The following is a 20,804-nucleotide window of genomic DNA, read 5'->3' as shown; positions in this document are numbered from 1 at the left end:
ATATTTTAAATCTAAACTCACAACTTTAAAAGCCCCTTCTACTTGTGAAATGAAGATCGGTCCTTATGCCCTAATATTGAGGATTCGGGGTTATAATCCTTATGTGACAATGCGGGTCTGGGGGAGGTGGGAGACAAAATTAAAATAATTAAATCAAGCCAGTTCCATTCATTCAACATTTCTGAGCACTTATCACCGGACAGGCACTGTATGTACTAGGTCCTGGGGCAGAAAATGCAAAGAAGTCTGGCATCTGTCTTCTTGGAGCTGACAGTTAGGGGGTGAACTTTATGTTAAATAAGAAATAATTGTGCTAGTTGTTATCATGGCAAAACTGCACTTCAGCCTAGTCTCCGCAGCCAGGAAAGTCTAAGAGGGTAAGAAGACAAATGCATATGCAGTAAGAACAAAATGTTTTAGCCTCAACATCTAGAATGCTACATCTACAACCTACTTTTCTTCTCCCTCTACTGACCTGTAGCCATTTGTAACCCTAACCTTCTTTTTTAAATCTTTTTTTAATGTTTATTTTTGAGAGAGAGAGACACACACAGACAGGGCGTGAGCACGGGAGGGGCAGAGAGAGAGGGAGACACAGAATCCGAAGCAGGCTCCAGGCTCCGAGCTGTCAGCACAGAACCCGAAGTGGGGCTCGAACTCACGAGCCTTCAAGCTGTGAGATCATGACCTGAGCTGAAGTCGGCTGCTTAACCTACTGAGCCACCCTGGCACCCCTGTAACCCTAAACTTTTATAAATCCTCTTCCACCCAAGATGTTAACCTCCTACTGCTGACCACTTTGGGGATGTGGCAGTAATCAAGGAGATGATTGATAACAGAATGCTAGTGGAAATCTTTTCCTGAAGGAAGGAAGGAAGGAAAGAACAGAAAGAATCACTAAATCCTCTTCCTCTCTGAAAGCTCAATCACTGACAGTAACCGGGCATCAAACGGAAGTTCTGTCACCTTACTGCAAACACTGCTTCTGAGCCTTGATTAACACACCACTCAAATAAGGGGTTTAAATAATCTCTAAAACCTTTGCCCTAAAAGTCTAAAAAGCTGGCTGCTGCCCAAAGACTTACAGTCGTCAGGACACCAGCAATCTGACTGCACGGGGGCGGCACTGAGGCTGCCGGAGTCCCAGTCCTGTGTGTGGGACGCACCAGGTGTGGGGTCAGAGCTTAACCTTCCCACGTGCCCAGGTCTTTACTAAGATGAGGACAACCCCAAATGTATTTACCTTACGAGGCTGTAAGAGAGATTAAAGAAGCAATAGGACATGCTGCGTACACAGCACATTATCAGTAAACGTTAATTATTACAAAGATTTATCACAAAGGGCACTGACATTTCCTGATGGAAAATTAAGAAAGGTGTATTTTTTCAAATCATTTTTATATACAAGAATGCTTGTGAAAGTATCGTTATCCTAAACTATTTTAAAAATACGTGGTCTCTGATTCTGTCCTAGAAATATATGTTGCAACGCTCTAAAATAGGAGGACATCAGCCTACTAATCACAGCACAACAAAACAGCTCATACTTAGCAGGGGTCAAGTCTCAATGCCTTTTCCATGCTCATATAGATACTGAATTGCTGGAACTGGGAAGGAAGCAAAATACCATCCTAGAAAAGGAAGTGTAACCCCAGAAAACTTCTGCAAGCCAGAGCCTTTCAAGGTGGTGTATGAAACCAGTGGGAAAAGATGGACGGGGTAGTGGGGTGTTTGGGCGTAGCAGAGCTCTGGACAAGAAATGAAAACAATAAAGCTTGTAGGAACTTTAGAAACAAAGATAAGCTCAGTCTTAAACGGTAAGAAATATGAAGATCTGTCAAACTAAGGTGCTGGAATACTCTGGAATTAGTGTACAGCTACAACCACATATGATGAATTATTGGGACTATTCCCTATTTTAGTAAGTTTATTTTTAGTAATGGTTGTTTTTCCTAGCAAATGTACATTCTCACTTTAAGAAATCTGTAAACCACTGGGAAGTTAAAACAAAATAAAATCACCTCTATCCCACTACCTAGAGATAACCATTTCATTACAGCGCATCTCTTCCCAGTCTTTTGTCTGTGCTCAACATTTCCATGAGTTGTTAGCAAATCACGGTATTTGCCTATATCCTTTTATTTTGTATTCTGTACTTTTTCAAATTTAGCATGCCCTTAGATAATACCCATACCCTCAATTATTTTTCAAAAACATTACTTAATGGCTGCATATGATTCTGATGTATGAATGTATACCATATTGCTTTAGTAATTTTTCTACACATAGACAATGAATTACTGTGCCAAATCACGTACTATTAAAATAGCATTGTAAAAAAAGAAAGAAAGAAAGAAAGAAAGAAAGAAAGAAAGAAAGAAAGAAAGAAAGAACGAACACCGTAATGAATATCCTCACACACAGTTCTTCATCCAGATTTGATCACTTGAGAGAGTGCAGGTGTGTGAGCAGGGGAGGGGGAGAGGGAGAGAACCCCAAGCAGGTTCAGCATTGTCAGCACAGAGCCCGATGCGGGGCTCGAACTGACAAACTGCAGTGAGTGAGCAGTGCGTAAGCTCATGACCTGAGCTGAAACCAAGAGCCAGACACTTAAATAACTGAGGCATCCAGGAGCCCCACATCTGACCACTTGGACAGGAGAGATGCCCATAAATAGAACTTTTTGGTCAAACGACAGAAAACCACTCCAAAGCTTCTGAGGCATAATGCAAAAATCCTTTCCGGTCCACCTGTGACAGATTACATTCCAACAGCAGTGCACAAGAGGGAGCAACGGTGCCAACTTTTTCTGCCTATTTTTTAATCTTCTTTCCTCTTTTTCTTCCCTCAATAGACCTTCTAGTAAAAGAAAAAACTAGAAATAAACCTGGGTGTTGTAATACTCCAGGAAAAGTCGCAATCAACCATGTGGCAAAAGGCTAATATTTCTGTTACAGTAACTTTCTTTCTTAGGAAAATTATAAAAATCATAAACTATTCAGTACCTCTAAGATTATGATTTAGGCATGGTAGTAAATAAAGAATAAACTAATTACGGCGTTAAAAAAAACTCTCAAAGCAAAATCAGCCAAAAAATTGAGTAGTCTATAATTTCATTACTAAATTTGTTTAACTTAGCTGAACTGATAAAGTTTGAGCAAGATTATATTGTATTTAAGAAGGCAAGGTATAGAACTAGCACAAAACATATTTGTCACAACTACTGCTTAACCAACGTAAAATAATTTAAGCCAAGAGTAATTTGTCAAAAATGTTAGGATATAATTATCAATTTTAAAAATTAGGCTATTTGTAAACTATCATCTATGTTCTTAATAGGGTAATCCTTTAAAAAAGGCTTTGTAAATCTAAACTGTAAATAATAGTTTCTCTTTCAAAAAAATGATCTTTTTTCTATTTATTTCTCTTTATTTGTTAAAAAAAACAAACAAATGAAGTAGAATAAGTATTTTAAAACACTAATTCCTTGATAGGTGAAGATAAATAAGATATGGCACATGCAGACGAGGGAACATTACTTAGCACTACAAAGAAATGAGCTATCAAGCCAGGAAAAGACACGAAGGGACCATGGATACATGTTAAGTAAAAGAAGCCAATCCGAAAAGCTACATACTGTGTGACTCCAACTATATGACATTCTGGAAAGGCAAAACTATGGAGAGTACAAAGATCAGTGGTTGCCAGGGTCAGCTGGGAAGAAGGGATGAACAGATGGAGCAAATTTTTAGTAAAATTTTAGTAAAATTCAGTAAAATTTAGTAAAACTGTTCTGTGTGATACTACAATGGTGGATACATGTTGTTATACATTTACCAAAACCCACAGAGCGCACAACACCAAGAGTGAATCCTAACTATGGACTGTGGGTGATCATGATTTGTCAATGTAGGTCCATCAATAGTAACAAATACACCACCGTAGTGTGAGTTGAAGGCAGGGGAGGTTATGGGGAAATGGAGGCACAGTGTATGGGATCTCTGTAATTTCTGCTAAAACTGTTCTAAAAAATAGAATTTACTTAAAATTTTTGAAAACATTACTTTTAAACCACTGCAAAAATTAATGCCTTCGGTAAATGTTTAAAGAATGTTTTAGAAATGATTCACTTAAAAACGCCATTCCCTTTCAGAAAGCGTTCGGGTTTCAGTTTAAGTACTATTGACCTTGAACTCACAATCAAAGAGGTACCTGACCTGGTGTTCAAATTCTTAAGCCAAATCTTTCACTGTTGTAAAACGTGTCAACAAAAAGTAAAACCAGTCATGTATGCCATAATCACCAAATTCATCTTGTTAAACATCAACAGGTACTGATGAAGACTAAGTAGCTCAATTAAACTCAAAAGTAAGTTGATTTTAGTTTGCAGTAACGTACTCTGAGGGAAATACGCAGGCGTTGAATCATTTATTAGAATTAATGTAAGCATTTGAGAATGGAAAGTAAAATACCCTTCTCAAAAAAGACTTCTCCCTCTTGTTCTTTCTCTCTTTTAAGGAAAGTTTGTTTTATGGATTTTCAAACCGTGAATTCACTATATCTTGGCTCTTTCCCACTTCATTCTTTCTCCCTGTCTTTTGAAAATTTTCTTATCAAAAAGAATAAAAGCTCAGAGGTAAATAGGATAAAATATAAGCCAACTGATCTAATTCTTTGACTAACCTGACACCATGTTTGACTGATTTAGAGGAAGAGGAGGAGGAATATGACAGCTCAGTGAAAAAGGAGAAATTACAGTCTAAAATTAGTCTTGTGCATTTATCTGTGAAGGTAGCTTATTTAAGTTCTGGCGGCCTCTATGCAGGCAACATACAAGTTTAAATGACAAATCAGTTCTCCTTCTTCGAATTAATTATCTAAATATGACACCTACCGCTTAGGTGTAATTCTACCACTAACTTCATTTAAGAAACTATTTCTTTCCCAAGTATTTAGTTAAAAACATCATCAACTAGAAGGAACGTGACTATACTTTTATCAGCACCACTGGCAGCAGCACAGACGGGTTTTAACGAGCTTTCACGCAGTTTCACAAGGTCTCTAAGTAGAACACGACCTTGCTGTGTGGAGTAATGTGAAACCACTTCTGAAATTAAACTGCAACAACGCTCAAGACAGCCATTCGTACCAAGGCCAAAAAAGTTAATGAACTTTGAAATATATCATATAAACGATTTTGCACATGGCACACTTTTGCTGAAATTCACGATGCTGCCCCACTGTGGTAGGAGATACGGAACTCTTCTCCCTATTTATAACACTACTTCCACCTACCTTATGTAGTGGTCTATATTTTCAGTATAATTGAGGGAAACAAAGTAATCGAACTTGCAGTATTTTCTCTTAGGTGTGGTGGGAGAAACTTACGAAATAATAATTCTGAAAATTATTAAAAACTGTAAAAGATTTTATTAATATGTAATTTATACATAGTCATTATGAATTACTATTTGTATTTTAGCTGTAATATAGAGGAAACATGAATTTACATGGATTAATTTCCTAGGCTACTAGAAGGGGACAAATGATCATATTTACCTACCAGGAATCAGATGTACGTCCTCTCAACAGTGAGGCCCAGTACCAAAAGGATACCTCAAGTCACACTTGGGGACAATCCCTCTCAATCCCGTAATAATGGCCAGCTGCAAAGACAAGTTACTTTCCCACATTCTCTCGCTCCAGAAAGCAGGATCTCTTGGGCCCAGGGTGGCGCTTAGCAGCAATGTGAAGAAGCATCTGATCCATCCTCGTTCCTGTCTTTGACCTCACGGTGATGATGGGCTTTGCTCTTTGTTTTCCCTCTGGTGTTCACCCGGTGTGCTTAAGGATACCCTCTTAAGCAGCTACACACAACCTCCAATGTGTGCCTTCTCCTACTTCTCCCTGCTACTGCCCACCAGGTCTCTCCCTTCTCACAGTGTGCCCTGTGAGTGAGTGTAACATTAGTCAGCTGCCTGTGTGGAGGGGGCAAGAGCTGTGAAATGACAAGGTCGTCTAAGAAAAATAAGAACCAGAGATCAGGGTATCTGATTTCTGGTCTGAGACTAACTAAGCTATGCAACCATCACCTAATTTGGCTCTAATCTAATCTCATTTCCTCTTCTGAAAAATGATGGGAGTCAGACCGTTTCAATGACTTCTAAATGTTACAGAGCTAATGCCTTGGGTTGCTAAGTGCGTCAAGAAGAGCTGGTTGAGAGGAGGAAGAAATGTCCGTTTTTATCTACCTTATGTATTGTGGGTCTATATAAAATTTCATTTGGAAAAACAAACAAATTTAGACATCATTGGATTAAATGATCTCCAAGAGCCCTTCCAGATCTAAAATCGTATCATGGCAGGAGATTTTCTTCCAAATGAAAAAAAATACTCCCAGATTATAGATTTCTTCTGAGTAACTTTTATGTATTTTCAAAACTGCTTGACTGGTATATAACCTATTATTTAAAATTACCTGGAAGAACACAAGACCATGAAGTTCCACTATCGAACCAGATGTCCAAGATATCCTGACCAGGCACATACTCCAAGGCATCAGGACCACCAACCTAGTAAGATAACGTGAAAACATTTTAATTATGCAAAGATAGCGATGTACACAATAAAAAAGCAAAAAGAAAAAGTCTTAAGAAAATAAAAGGATGGGGAGCCAGGGTGGCTCAGTTAGTTAAGTAGCCAACTCTTGATTTTGGCTCAGGTCACGATCTCACGGTTCATGAGACTAAGCCCCGCTTCGGGCTTTACGCGGACACAGCAAGGAGCCTACTTGGAATTCTCTCCCCCACTCTCTCTGCCCCTCCCCCACTCTCTCTCAAAATAAATCAACTTAAAAAAAAAAAAGAGAATCAAATGCTTACAACCATTAAATTCACATTTTAAAATGAAATTTCAAACATTTCTAAGTATTTTGCAATTGAGTACAACTGCCTCATTTGTATGTGAAAGTGGTTGTGGCCACTTGATTCTACACTTACTAACATAAAGTATTTTCACTTCTTGAAATGATCTCCTAACTTGGATTCTGTTCATGTGTGATGGAATCAGTCAACTCCAATGCAGATCCTACAAAGCCCCGATGTACCAAGTTAGGCACCGCTCTCTCATAGTCAACACCTACATCTGCTTAGTCAACTAAACCCACTAAAAATCAATCTTGGCCCTCAATAAGTAAACAAATAACCCTCATACTCCACTGCTATATTAAACACCAAGCTTCTATGGCTAGGCAAAAACGTCCACTCTCAAACTGCACTGGCTCCTGATTTATAGTGAAATGAACTCATCAACTTTACACAATGACAGAAACACTTTTTAACGCTCAAGAATCCCTTGTGTTTTCATTAAGTCATGCAATGCACACGAAGGTTGTTAAATACACACAGAAATTTACCTTAGATAAGACTTCCTGAGGAAGAAGCTGCTCAGGGGGATGAGTCCACCAGACATCGCTGCCATGTTGTTCCACTAGTTTAATAACATGCTCTGTGGTTTGGCTGTTTTAGGTGGGAAAAGGCAGAACTGTTCAATTAACTACAGAGGGTAATAGTGAACATTTAAAAAATAAGAAACAGCTAAAAGAAAAAAAGAAAAACAAAGAATAGTTATTTTCCCCTATCCACAGAATATTTTATTCAAAAATATTTATTGAGAACCTCCAGTATCTTAGAGACTGTCCTAGGAACTGGAAATATAGCAGTTGACAAGACAGATAAGATTCCTGCACTAATGGAACTTACACTGTACGATCCGAGATACCTCCCTCAGAATGCCATGTAAACGAAGTAAGATGATGCACAAAAAACGCAGCACAGAGCCTAATATGCAGTAAAAAGCCAGTAAGTGCACATCAAATGAAATTGACCATATCTTTGGGAAGACACACAGTTATAAATTCTTTGAAAACTAAACTCGGGAAAATTTATACTACATTTTCTCACAGCAGTAACATACTTTTAATTTATTATCACAGCTTTATTGACGTTACAACTTCCTCTAGTTGCTTTCCATGGGTCAGAGTACATGTAATGGTTAAGAGCATGGACCTTAGAACTAGACAGCTTTGGTTCCATTCCTGGCTCTTCCACTTATTACCTAATGTGACCTTGGCTACAGCACGTAACATTTCTGTATCTGTTTTTAAAATGCGGATAATAATATCATCAAGATGGCTATTAAGGATATTAATTAAGCTTATATATATAAAATGCCTAGGACAACGTCTGGCACATACTAACAAGTATTATATAAGTGTTAGTTATTATTCAAACTGATTTTGTGAAGTCAGGTAAATTTAGAGAGTAATTATGTTAACCTATCACCAAAATACAAATCTGTATTAATATTTACAGATTAAGACACACATACAAAAGCTAACTTTTGAATTGTGCTCATTTCCACCACATTCCATTAGTTACTAATTCTTAGTAACTAAGAATTAACTACAGGCCCATGAGAGTCAATGGAAATGGAAAGACTAGTGAACGGGAAAAGCTTTACATTCTTTAAAATTGTTTAATGTTTATTTATTTATTTTTGAAAGAGAGCAAGCGCACAAGTGGGGGAGGGAGAGAGAGAGAGAGACAGAGACAGAGACAGAATCTGAAGCAGGCTCCAGGCTCCAGGCTGTCAGTTCAGAGCCCAACACGGGACTCAAACACGTGAACTGTGAGATCCTGACCGAAGTCAAAAATCAAGACTTGGACCTTAACCACAGAGCCACCCAGGTGCCCTGAAGTCATGAGGTTTTATATTCCTGACCCGTTCCTCACTCGGGTTGGTTCACATAAGGACAGGTTTCAGAATACTGTTTGGGAAATATACTTAGGCCAGCATTTCCCAAACCATCTTTGGGGTACACGGAAAACTCCTAAAGTTAACACAGACATACCACGCAACAGTCCACTGTGATCACACAGATTTAGGCAACTCTGATGCTGTGTCCCTCTTTGTAAGTTACGCTGTGAATTAACATATTAAGGATCCTGAGAAGTCCTGAAGCAAATGAACCGATCCCCCTTAATTTAACTCAACGCCCTGAAAAGCTTTACATTCTTAATCTGGATCTGATTCTTATTAATCATGACTATGCAAGGGCAAATCATCTACCTCTTTGGGTCTGAAAATTCACAGATGTGTATGAAAAAATTATTAAATTATTTTAAATTATTAAAAAATTATGAAAGTAAAAATCAAATGGGTATTATAAATTATTTAGATAGGCTCAAAAAATTGAAATTTCAAATACCTAAGTTGGTATGCTAGGAAGGATAGACTGAAAAAGTATAATGTTATCAGCATTTATTTTAAAGAAATTACAAATAACAAGAATGTTAAAACGGGCACAAGTCCATATTTCTTCTAGTCATACATTTTCGATGGACTTTAACAGTAAAGATAAACTTTTGTGATAGGAGACCATAAAAACTTTGTGCAATACCTAGTTATATGACAATATTTAGTTACATATTACTTTTTTATATAGTTTGCACAGAACATTTTAACAGTTAAGAAAATATGAACATACTATAATAGAAAACCTAAACAACCTAATGTTATTTTTCTAAAGAGATACTAGCGAAGTACATTTACACGTACCCAACTATAGTAGACATGATGCTCATACCAATTCTGAAATTGTCATAAAAAAGAATGATTCTAAACATGAGTGTCATTTTGACTCCTTACTTTTACAATGTTATTAGACTAATTTTAGGTAAATGGTAAAATAAAACAGTAAAACCGTTTCAAAATTGTTAGAAATAAATAGGTTAAAAAATAACACAAAACTAAAAGCAAATGGTTCAAGTTTCATATCAACGTAGGAAATACGGTACAGCGTATTAGGGTTAATATTAAAATAAAAGCATTTATGTATATACCACACATTGTACTTTTCAAAGCAGTTTACACGCACTTTTTTTAAAAGTTTATTTTTCACACACACACACACACACACACACACACACACAGAGTGTGAGTGGGGGAGGGGCAGAGAGAGAAGGAGACACAGAATCCAAAACAGGCTCCAAGCTCTGAGCTGTCAGCACAGAGCGTGACGCGGGACTCGAACTCCCGAACCGTGATTATGACCTGAGCCAAAGTTGGATGCTCAACTGACTGAGCCACCCAGGCGACCCTAAAGCACTATCTAATTGGATTCACAGAAAAACATATTTAGTAGCTCCTGACAGATAAACCCTGTTCCCTGCCTCAGGGTTCCTTAAGTCATGAGCCTTTAAACTAAGTAACACCGGTAATGCCAGGCCTTAAAACTGTCTCCTAAATCATGGTTCGATTCTGTTTTTACTTCTCCCTTCAGCTTCTCTAACTCATCTACAAAGACAACCACTGTACCTGTGAATTCACACTCCTATTCTCTTGCCTTGCTAAGCAAAGGCAACAAAGAGTCTTATTACCCATGTGTAATGAAACCCTCAACTGGAGATGAAGTGAGGGAACAGGGCAGTCCTAGGAGATTAGTGTGCTGACAGAACACACACCAAGTCCAAAGACCGGATTCTACCCATGAATTATTAGATACTGATAGGAATACATCATATTATTTTTCTGAGCTTCAGTTTCTGTGAACACTGGGAACAGCTGTCAGAAAGAAGGCCATATGAACCTTACAATTATAGATGACGCATATCCATTTTAGGAGACCAAATTCACCTCTAATGTGACCGACAAGTTCTTTTTTTATATCCCTAAATAGATAATTCAATGAGGCTTTAGAACTATAACTAAAAATACCAAACAATAAAGATTCCCATTTTGGAGCAGACAAGTTATTAAGACAACTGTAAAGTCCCCCCAAGTTTACTCAACTATCTCTAGTCTAAAATTATAGTTTTAATTATTATATTTTCTTATAAAGATTAGTAATTCGCTCACATAATCTAACTTTTCAGTGTAAGAAGCATTTTATATACACTTTATTTGCAAATATACTTTTTTTAAAAACTCATAAGCCTCTTGCTTCAGTGAGGAGGAAAGTTTGATTTTGTTTTTCTTTTAGTTTCCCTAATACTTATTAAAAATGAAAAAAATCACACAATGTCATCTACACTAATGAAAATAATCCAGTAGTAGTTTTTAAAATCTAATTTCAAAAAAGCTGTCATAAGTAAAACTACACACTTTTAAAAAATAAACCAATATTTTCCCTCATAACACATGCATATGAATCTGGACCAAAGAATAATTTTTTCAATGTATTCAAAAGAAATATGAAACATTTTATTTTATTTCTCTTTTAATGTTTTATTTTTGAGACAGAGAGACACACACACACACACACACACACACACACACACACACACAATGTGTGTGCAGGGGAGGGGCGGAGAGAGGGAGACACAGAAACCGAGCTGTCAGCACACAGCCTGACGCGGGGCTCAAACTCATGAGCCATGAGATCATGACCTGAGCGAAGCTGGATGATTAACAGTCTAAGCCACCCAGGTTCCCCACAAATATGAAACGTTTTAAAAAGGGAGAGAAGAAGCTCTGCCTCAATAATAGGGCAAATCTCACTAGTATTTAGAGCAAGACTTGCTTCCCTACATTATGAAATATAAGAATATCATGAACCAAATATACTTTAATAAGCATTATGCTCTGCAACTCAGTTCCGTCTTGAGATCTTACAACACTATATTACATGTATTTTTGAAAACAGGAAAAGACGCTAAAGACAATTCTGGAGCTCGGGGATAAAAACTGAACAAAATTTATGATAAGAATACAGACGTCAAAGACAACACCCTCACAATCCAAACAAATCAGAATTTAAGTGCATGGATTTGGTACCACAAAGTAAGAACTTTCTCTTGATTTGTACTCTGAGTCTCTGAATAATCTTAAAAAACTGTGGCAGAGAGTTTTAAAAACACAATTTTCAACAAAAATAAACCTACCCTGGCAACCTACAGACTTGAGGTTAACTATCCTAGATTGTAAAATAAAGATAGATTTAACATTAGTTCAAACCAAATCTGGAAGGATAACTTGGAAACAAAACAAAACAAGTGAATGCTACACTAGTGCTTAAAGGTGGTCATTGTCACTAGAATACTGTAGCAAAAACCTAGAACAGTCCAATGTCCTTGGTGGGCTGCACGGATTGGATTTTCATTCAGAGGGAACCAGGCGACCATTAAGAGCTAAGCCAGCATTTTTAATGGCTGTATACTCAGTCTTCCAAAACCAATTTAGATTATTTCTTTCTATCACCATGTTTCTTTATTATCAACTATATGAGACACCCTTATATAGCTGTCTTCGTATAAGAGATGTTCATCTTCTTATTTAGGATAAATATTTTGGAAGTATAATTTGTTCATAATGAAACTGAAATTACGCTTCAATGAGTTTTTAAGACAATTTTAAACAATTTTGTTTTAAAAACAATAAACATATCTTAGTGATAGTGAATATTCTTCAGGAAAAAATACAAGGAAAAGTCAAAATCTGTCTTTGGAAATTTAAGAATTCTTCCCTTGTGTTAATAATATCCTATACTTAACACAAACACATGGTTAACTTATAACCTAAAGATCAGTATAAATTACTGTTGATAAAAGTGGGTGAAACCACTTATCACTACATAATATATGCTTCCATTTTAATGCTGCATTTCATAAAGCAATAAATCCATCATAAAACTTTGTACTTTATGCAAGGGCCTTATCTAAACACATGTATTACGTGTCCCTCCTTAGGTTTCAACCAGTGAAAATCCACTAGGTTGTATGAGCAACTGAAACACCATCCAATCATTCTGAACTTTGATATCGACTGTGCTGAAGGCTTATTTAGCACATTATCAGAAATTAAGCAGCATTAGGATTACTAAGCAAGGAAGAAACCTGCTGTCATTCCACTGTCTCCTGTGCTTTGTCTTTATTAAAGGAACAATATTAAGGCCTATAAGACAACTCTTCTTCTGCAAGTTACTGGAATAAGAATGAGGTAAGAGGCTAAATGTTTCTAATTTATTTACTAAGTTTATAAATTTATTCTAGAACACAGTGAAATGTGAAGGGGGGGATGGATTCTATTTTTAATTTAATCCTACACTTATGTATTATAGGTGACAGGAAACAATTTTGGAGAATTTTTTAACTGAATGATTATAAAATTTTTTCACCAAAATGGTCATTGTTATATGAGCAAGAGGGAGGTAGAGCTAGCACTCAAAGTGAACTGTAAATTCCTTGACTATTTCTAGTAAATTTCTCATAGGTTCTAGAAATCAAGGGCCAAATTTCCGAAATGCATAGATTATTGTATTAATAGTGAATTGATACAATAATCTGAAACTGAATTTAAAATTTTTTTAATGTTTATTTATTTTTGAGAGAGAGAGAGAGAGAGAGAGAGAGAGAGACAGACAGAACACAAGCAGGGGAGGGGGAGAAAGAAGGAGAGCCAGAATCTGAAGCAGGCTCCAAGCTCTGAGCTGTCAGCACACAGCCCAACGTGGGGCGCGAACCCACAAACCGTGAGATCATGACCTGAGCTGAAGTCGGAAGCTCAATGGACTGAACCACCCAGGCGCCCCTGAAATAAACAAAATTTAACAACTTCTTTTGCTTCCTAGGTAGCAAATGCTTCTAAATGTTACCTTTGTATTATGTTAAAAAGTATTTGTCTTTATTAACTGGGAGTAGATTTCTACCTAAATTATAATGGCATTCTATTACAGATTCAGAAAAATCAATGATGTTAAGGTCAGAAACGCAATTATATCTTGAGCAAATACAAATGTGAATATGAAGTGCAGATGAGAACATTAATTCAAATCCAAGTTAAACATCAGAGTTTCAAATCTACTAGTCTCTAACCTTATTAGCAATGTGAATCAATCAAGATTTTCTTCTGTGAAACAAGTATACTTAAGACTTGAACTTACAGACTTTGGTCCAGAAAAGCAGAAGGAATGTTCTGGTATGCTTACTGGGGTTATCAAGTGTAACAGCAACTCCATGTGGACTGTGTACCAATGTCCAGTGGAGATGCTGTTACTTTTGATGATTACCAACTCACTACAATAGAAAGATCTATCCAAGAAAGACAGAAAATCGTGGTCACTTGATTCTGACTTGATTAAGGAGGAAAAAAGATAAGCCTTCACGCGGTCTTAAAAAAATTACTTACAAGTAAGTAATTAAGAATTAACATCTATCTTCTTACATTAAGTGCAATGTCACACCAAGGAACCAACAGTGGAGGAAGATTAATCTTGGGTCATCACTCAGAAATGGTGTACAGGAAAATGACCTATGAACTGACAGACAATTTGGCTAAGTCTGTCTGTCATTTCTGTAGGCCAATATTCTGTATATCTCTTCTACTTCAAAATCAGAACTCAACTAATATGATGCAAGCAACACAATGGGAGATGCACAGAAAAAAATCTGCAACATAAGCATGTATCGACTGTAAGCAGAAAATAAATAATACCTGATGAAAATCTGCTTGTGTTTTTCTGACAAAGCTCACATTTATTTCACCTGGCTTAGTGACCAATCGACCTATGTACCGTTTTATTGTCATTATTGTCAAATAAACTAATTTCCTCTTCTTACTAATGTATACATATGTCCACCTCCATCACTTCAAGGAAATTCCCTAAAAATCTTGTTCTCTAAACACTAAAAAAACCCCAAGAAACGAGGAACAATGACAACGGCTTATACACACTCCTTAAAAGAAAACTGTACAGTGTGGAATTTTAAATAATACCTGCGTAAACTTATGTCAACTTTAAGGTATTAAGGTATCAGCAGTCTACATCTGACCAAGCTCTCAATTATAAGAACAACATGGGCAACACTATTTAGCCCAAAGAGCCTTGGCTCCAATCTGTAATAATACTGACGAAGTCTTACAGTGACCTCCTGGCCTCCAACCTCTAGCTTTTCTTCCTAAAATATACTCTCACTCCTCATGCCTATTTAAGAATTTAAACTGCTTAACCTAGTATTCAAAACTCACTACAATTTGCCCCCACAAACCTCTCTCAGCACTTGACTTTCTAAAACCCCCCTCAACACCGGACAGTCCCATAATGGCTCCTATACATGTGCTATGCTTTCCCTGCTCCACACCCTCAGCTCCTGCTAATTCCTCCACTTGCAAAATACTTTCCTACCTAATCCTCAAGGCCCTACTCAAATGCCGCGTCCTCTGTGAAGAAAGCAAATGAGCTGTTTTATGGCGATATTTGCCCAAGGCAGAACCTGCAGTTCTTCCCTGAGCCATGTTGCCATAAGGTGTCAGGTTCCCCATGAAACAGTGACAGAATGTATATTTCAAATTGACAAAGAACTTCTACACAAAAAACACTAAGAACTACCTAATATGTGGCTATCGATGATTAAAACACACAAACAAACCCACTTTAATCAACATTCAAAAAAACCCTGAAACACATGCATTCATAAAAGGACCACCTAAAGAAATACTGATAACATTGACGATGAAAACTAGGAACTTTTTACAAAAATTCTGATGAACCCCAAAGTAGGAACATGCAATTCTACGTCTACAGTCTCTCGAACTCCCCATCATTACTTAGTGGCCTCCATGCCCTCAAAAACCTCATTGGATCCTCAAATGATAAAATGTGAAAATATTTATCAAAATGGGCTCAAACTTCTCATTCATGTTAAAACATAACTTAGTAAAATTTCCATTAACCAGATTAAAACAAATTACTCAGGGGTGCCTGAGTGGCTCAGTCAGCTGAGCATCCAACTCTTGGTTTTGGCTTGGGTCATGATCTCAGTTTGTGAGTTCGAGCCCCACGTCAGGCTCCACACTGACAGCCCAGAGCCTGCTTGGGATTCTCTGTCTCTCTCTCTCCCTGTCTCTCCCCCACTCGCACTGTCTCCGTCTCTCTCAAAATAAATAGATTTAAAAAAATTACTCAAAAAAAAGGGAAAACTTAGGATGTATTCTTAAAAGGAATGATTACTATCTCCCTGTCCACATCTGTTAGTAAAAGCTATACTGAATACCGAAAACCTCCCTAATGTACTAGAAGAGAAACTAGCCAGACTGTTCCCTCATGAAAAGCAGGGACAATGTCAGTCTATACACTGCCTCGAGAAGAGTCTAGTGTGTGGATTAGGAAAAAAATCTTTCCACTGTTTAAGTTTTTCTACCCTGCATTGTTGACTGTGTCCATGTATTATCTTCTCAAAAGAAAAAAAAGAAAAAACCTTAAAGAAAAGAGAAGAAACCGTTGGGAAGGTAATCATCACTAAAATAAACGTTAATTTTGTGCCTTTAACTATGTAACAGTTTCTTAAATTTTAAAGGATCTATAAATCATTATACAATGTCATTTCTATTGAAACAGTAGCCTGAAGTAAGAGAGGGACTCTGATTCCTAAAGAAAAACTGCATACTTGGGTCCCCTCCTGAACGCGGTTCATCTTTGGATTCCTGACACTGGATTCTAGCACAATGCTAGGCACACAGTCAGAAACCATGGATTCCCACAGAAAAAGTATCAGAGCCTCTGCTTCTAAGTATCTATACTGAAAAACTGTAGCTGTTAAAATTTCAACCACATGAAAGGATCTTTGTGAAATTATATTTTATTCCCCACCAAAGACTGTTATTTTATAATATGTGATTTAACATATATCAGTTTTCAACAGTCCACTAATTTTCTACTTTTGAAGAAAACACAGCTCACTTTAAAATGCGGGGAAAAATTGGGGCACCTGGGTGGCCTGGATGGTTGGGCATGTGACTCTTGATTTCGGCTTGAGTCACAACCTCACGGTTCATGGAACTGAGCCCCACATGGGGCTTTGTGACGACACTGCGGGGCCTGCTTGGGATTCTGTCTCTCCCTCTCTCTCTGCCCCTCCCCGGCTTGTTAGCTCTCTCTCTCTCTCTCTCTCTCTCTCTTTCTCAAAATAAGGAACACTTAAACAAAATGTCTCCATTTAAAAAAAATGCTGAAAGAAATGCAGAAAGAGTTCTACCTGTTGATCAAGAATTCATCTTTTGTCTTGTGATGAAACACAGGGATTGGAACACCCCAAACTCTTTGTCTTGATATACACCAATACGGCCGTCTGTCCATCGTTTCAACCATGGCATTCAGTGCTGATCCAGGAATAAATTTCACTTTTTTTAACAATTCCTGTAATTGATGCACAAATCACATCCAGAGAGAGTAAGCAGAACATATTTTCTACAACTTCCACTATTTATTCTCATAGCTCTTTATTTTGGATGTTTATAGTCATTTACATGTCTCCCTCCCCATACCCCAAAAATTAAACTAAAAAACAGATTTCAGAGTAAATGAAGCAAAGTTAAAAGAAGGCCACAAAGGATCTAATAAATAACACTGAGAACAGACTTCACCTTTAGAGGACGGGACAAGAGATTTTCTACTGATTTCCAAATACCCTAGATCAAAACTGGTAATACTAGGGTTAGTAGAAGTATTATACTTAGTTAAACCACAGTTAAAATACATTCAAACATGACTGCAACAATAATTTTTAAGTACTTACTTAAAAAATAAGCTGCTGTTTTAGGCTGATAAACAAGGGCTGCAATATAACCTAATTTCACATACTATGGTTTACAACACAGAAAACACTCTGAAAATCACACTTTCTATTTATTTGCTCTCTCGCAAGAACTTCCTCTACCTTCAGCCCCCCAAAAAGTTGTTTTTTATTTCATTTCATTTGGCAGTTACCAAAAGATGAGTTATATAAGAAAAATGTTTGGTAATAATCTCAAGAAAGGACAAATATGTCAACTTCATTTTTAAGAATCGAGCCATTAATTAAGCATTTTTCTGCCTGCAGAGCGATTTAAATATTTTCCTCACTTCACCTCAACTACAAGAAATCCCCTCCCTCAAAACCTACTGGAAGAATGGCAACATATGCGATTCAATTTGATTCATCCTTGGTTTGAAAATCCAAGAAATATGAATACAGACTGGATATTTGATTTTGTTAAGCAATAACTATTACTTTTATGAGATGGCAACAATGGCATTTGAATTATGTTTAAATAGTCTTTATCTTTCAGGAATACATACTGAAATATTTATGAAGACACAAGACCTGAAACTTGCTTCACAATGATCCAATGGGTGGAGAGTGAAAGGAAGGTGGTAGGAGGGGTGCAGACAAAATAAAATTGGCCAGAAGGTGATTAGTGTTGAATTTGGGTAGGAGAAACATGCAGTACATTATCCCTTTACTGCAATGAGAAACTGAAAGTTATCTGTGAAGGAATCAAAACCGAAACGAAACAAAACACTAGGCTCCAGCATTCTGCATCAGACTTAGATGTTCTTCAATCAAAAATCTGTGCAGAGCTCAAGTTACAAAACTTAACATTTACGACAAAGGAAAACAGGCTTCACAGGAATGCAAACAATAAAACAGTCCGTACGATAGCTGTCCACTCTGTACAAACACAGAAAATGTAAACTGCTTGCCCGGCTTTGGCAAGGGCTTCAAATTGCCAAGTCAACAAATAAACCAACTGATTACAGTTATATGTTAAGATGAAAGCAGTAACATAAAGTATCTTCATTATCAGCCTGGCTAACAAATATATATTTGAGCTCTTTCATTCAACAGAATTAAGTTGTTTACAACACACACACACACACACACACACACACACAGATACATATACTATGTGGTGAATGAAGGAGCTCAAATATATATTAATATTTAGAATACCCATTTTAAAGTCTTTGTTAAGTCAAAGCAACAATTTTTTGAATGGACTGCAATTTCAATCTTAAGGAAGCAAAGAGTTTTTAAAGAGTTTTACTGAAATGTTTACTATGTGCTAGACACTGGTCTGGAACCCTCATTCACTTACCCCACGAGGTAGGCATTATTATCAACTTTATATAGATGAGGAAACTGAGGTTCTGAGAGGCTAACCACCTCCTGAACTCACATCTGTCCTAACTCTATATTACTTTCACTATACTGGGCAGGAAATTGGGGCATGTCACTTAACCTCTTTAAGCCACACGTGTATAATGAAGGAATGGAAATCCAAGATCCTTCTAAATCTAAAACTATAATTTTATGAAACCAAATCACATCACCAAATCATAATAGCAGCAATCCCTTCTATTCCCCAAATCCTATTTCAACCTCCCATGCAATTCTTTCATACTGAGGGAATTAAAACCCAATGCTCACAACAGGATGTCTCGTATACCTTGGCTGTAGCCTTGATATCCGTGATATTTACAAACCACTGCTTGCTGGCACGAATAACCACTGGTTTCTTAGTCCTCCAGTCATAGGGATAGCTGTGTACCAATTTCTCCTCTTTCAACAAATGTTTTGAAGCCTGAAGCATCTTTATAACTTTTAAAAAATCAATAACAATTTACATTAGAATTAAAAAGTACTATGAAAATCCTAATAGCTCTGTAATTCCCAAGGAGTACTAATCTGAACCAGTAGGTACCAGTTGGTAAGAGTAGCTACAGAGGCATAATCTGGGAATCTCTTGGCAAAAAAAAAGCAGGGACTACAAAACCTTAAGTAGACTCTAAATTAAGCCATTCCCATGGCTCTTCATTCCAAAGGAAAGATAAATAGGATATATCTAAAATTCTACGTTTGAAATTCGTAGCCATAATCTTTCATATCATGAATCTTAAAATGGTCTCCAAAGAATCCAAAAAAAACCAGCTATAGTGGGTTGAATTTATCCCCCCAAATGATATGTTCACATCCTAACCCTTAGTACTTGTGAATGTGACCATATTTGGAAATAGGGTCTTTGGAGATGTAATCAAGTTAAGATGAGGTCACATTGGATTAGAGTAGGCCCTGAATCCAATGACTAGTGTCCTAATAAGAGGGGAGGATAGAGACACACAAGAGCAAAGGACTTGAGACAACGGAGGCAAAGATTAGAGTGATACCAAGGAAAGCTAAGGATAACCAGAAACCACCAGAACCTAGGAAGAAACAAGGAAGGATTCTTCCATAGAGCATTCAGAGGGAGCAAGGCCCTGCCAAACCACTGATTTCAGACTTCTAGCCTCCGGAACTGTGAGAATAAATTTCTGTTGTTTTAAGCTGGTAGATTTATGGTAATTTGTTACAGTAGTTCTAGGAAAGTAATACACCATGTTTAATTAGCCTTGGTCTTAGTGTGGGCGAAGAAAGGTCTTAACAGTACATGGTCCTTGGGTCTATAACTATAAAAAGTCAAAAAGACAAGTCAAGGCTGGAGGACCCCGAAGATCATAGTACATAAACAGCACTGCACAGGGGATCAGTGATTTACAAGAGGGTTAGAAAAACAGTAGTGTCTGATACACGGTCAGCACCTAGCCTCAAGCTTGATTTTATTTCTCCACAAAACTAATACAGCCATAGCCATAAAATAACACCACTCCCTGTTGACTGCCCTGCTTTGCTTAAACAGAACAATTTTAAAGCAAAAGATGAACAAGTCCCAACTTCCATTTTAAACCATGCAGTAAAATAAAATACAATTTCAGATTTTTGTTTCTAATGAGAGTGTAAGATGGGAGAAGAGCCAGCAAAGCTTACTGCTGGCTGCTTTTCAGAAAGTATCTATTTATCACAATAACACATACAATACTCACCCACATCTGTTCCCTCTTCAAGGACAGCCTTGTTTTCAAGTTCAGGACCTGCAACTTCTGTGAAAACTCCATCTTCATCCACTAAACAATCCTACAAAGGGTTATTTTCAACAACAAAGTACCAAGATAT

The 20,804-nt window shown here is 37.1% G+C and overlaps 1 protein-coding gene across 1 annotated transcript in view; it reads right to left on the bottom strand.

Moving 5' to 3' along the window:
• IARS2 (isoleucyl-tRNA synthetase 2, mitochondrial) overlaps positions 1-20,804 on the bottom strand; it is a 66,491-nt gene that overhangs the window by 15,116 nt on the left and 30,571 nt on the right. The window contains exons 10-14 of the mRNA XM_043568230.1: positions 20,675-20,765; positions 19,264-19,415; positions 17,031-17,191; positions 7,415-7,517; positions 6,479-6,572 (exon numbers count right to left, since the gene is read on the bottom strand). Of these exons, the coding sequence (XP_043424165.1) occupies positions 6,479-6,572; positions 7,415-7,517; positions 17,031-17,191; positions 19,264-19,415; positions 20,675-20,765 (601 nt within the window). The remainder of the gene's footprint in view (positions 1-6,478; positions 6,573-7,414; positions 7,518-17,030; positions 17,192-19,263; positions 19,416-20,674; positions 20,766-20,804) is intronic.

The sequence above is a fragment of the Prionailurus bengalensis genome, chromosome E4, assembly GCF_016509475.1.
Source record: "Prionailurus bengalensis isolate Pbe53 chromosome E4, Fcat_Pben_1.1_paternal_pri, whole genome shotgun sequence".
Taxonomy (NCBI): domain Eukaryota; kingdom Metazoa; phylum Chordata; class Mammalia; order Carnivora; family Felidae; genus Prionailurus; species Prionailurus bengalensis.
This window is presented reverse-complemented; position numbering and strand designations above follow the sequence as displayed.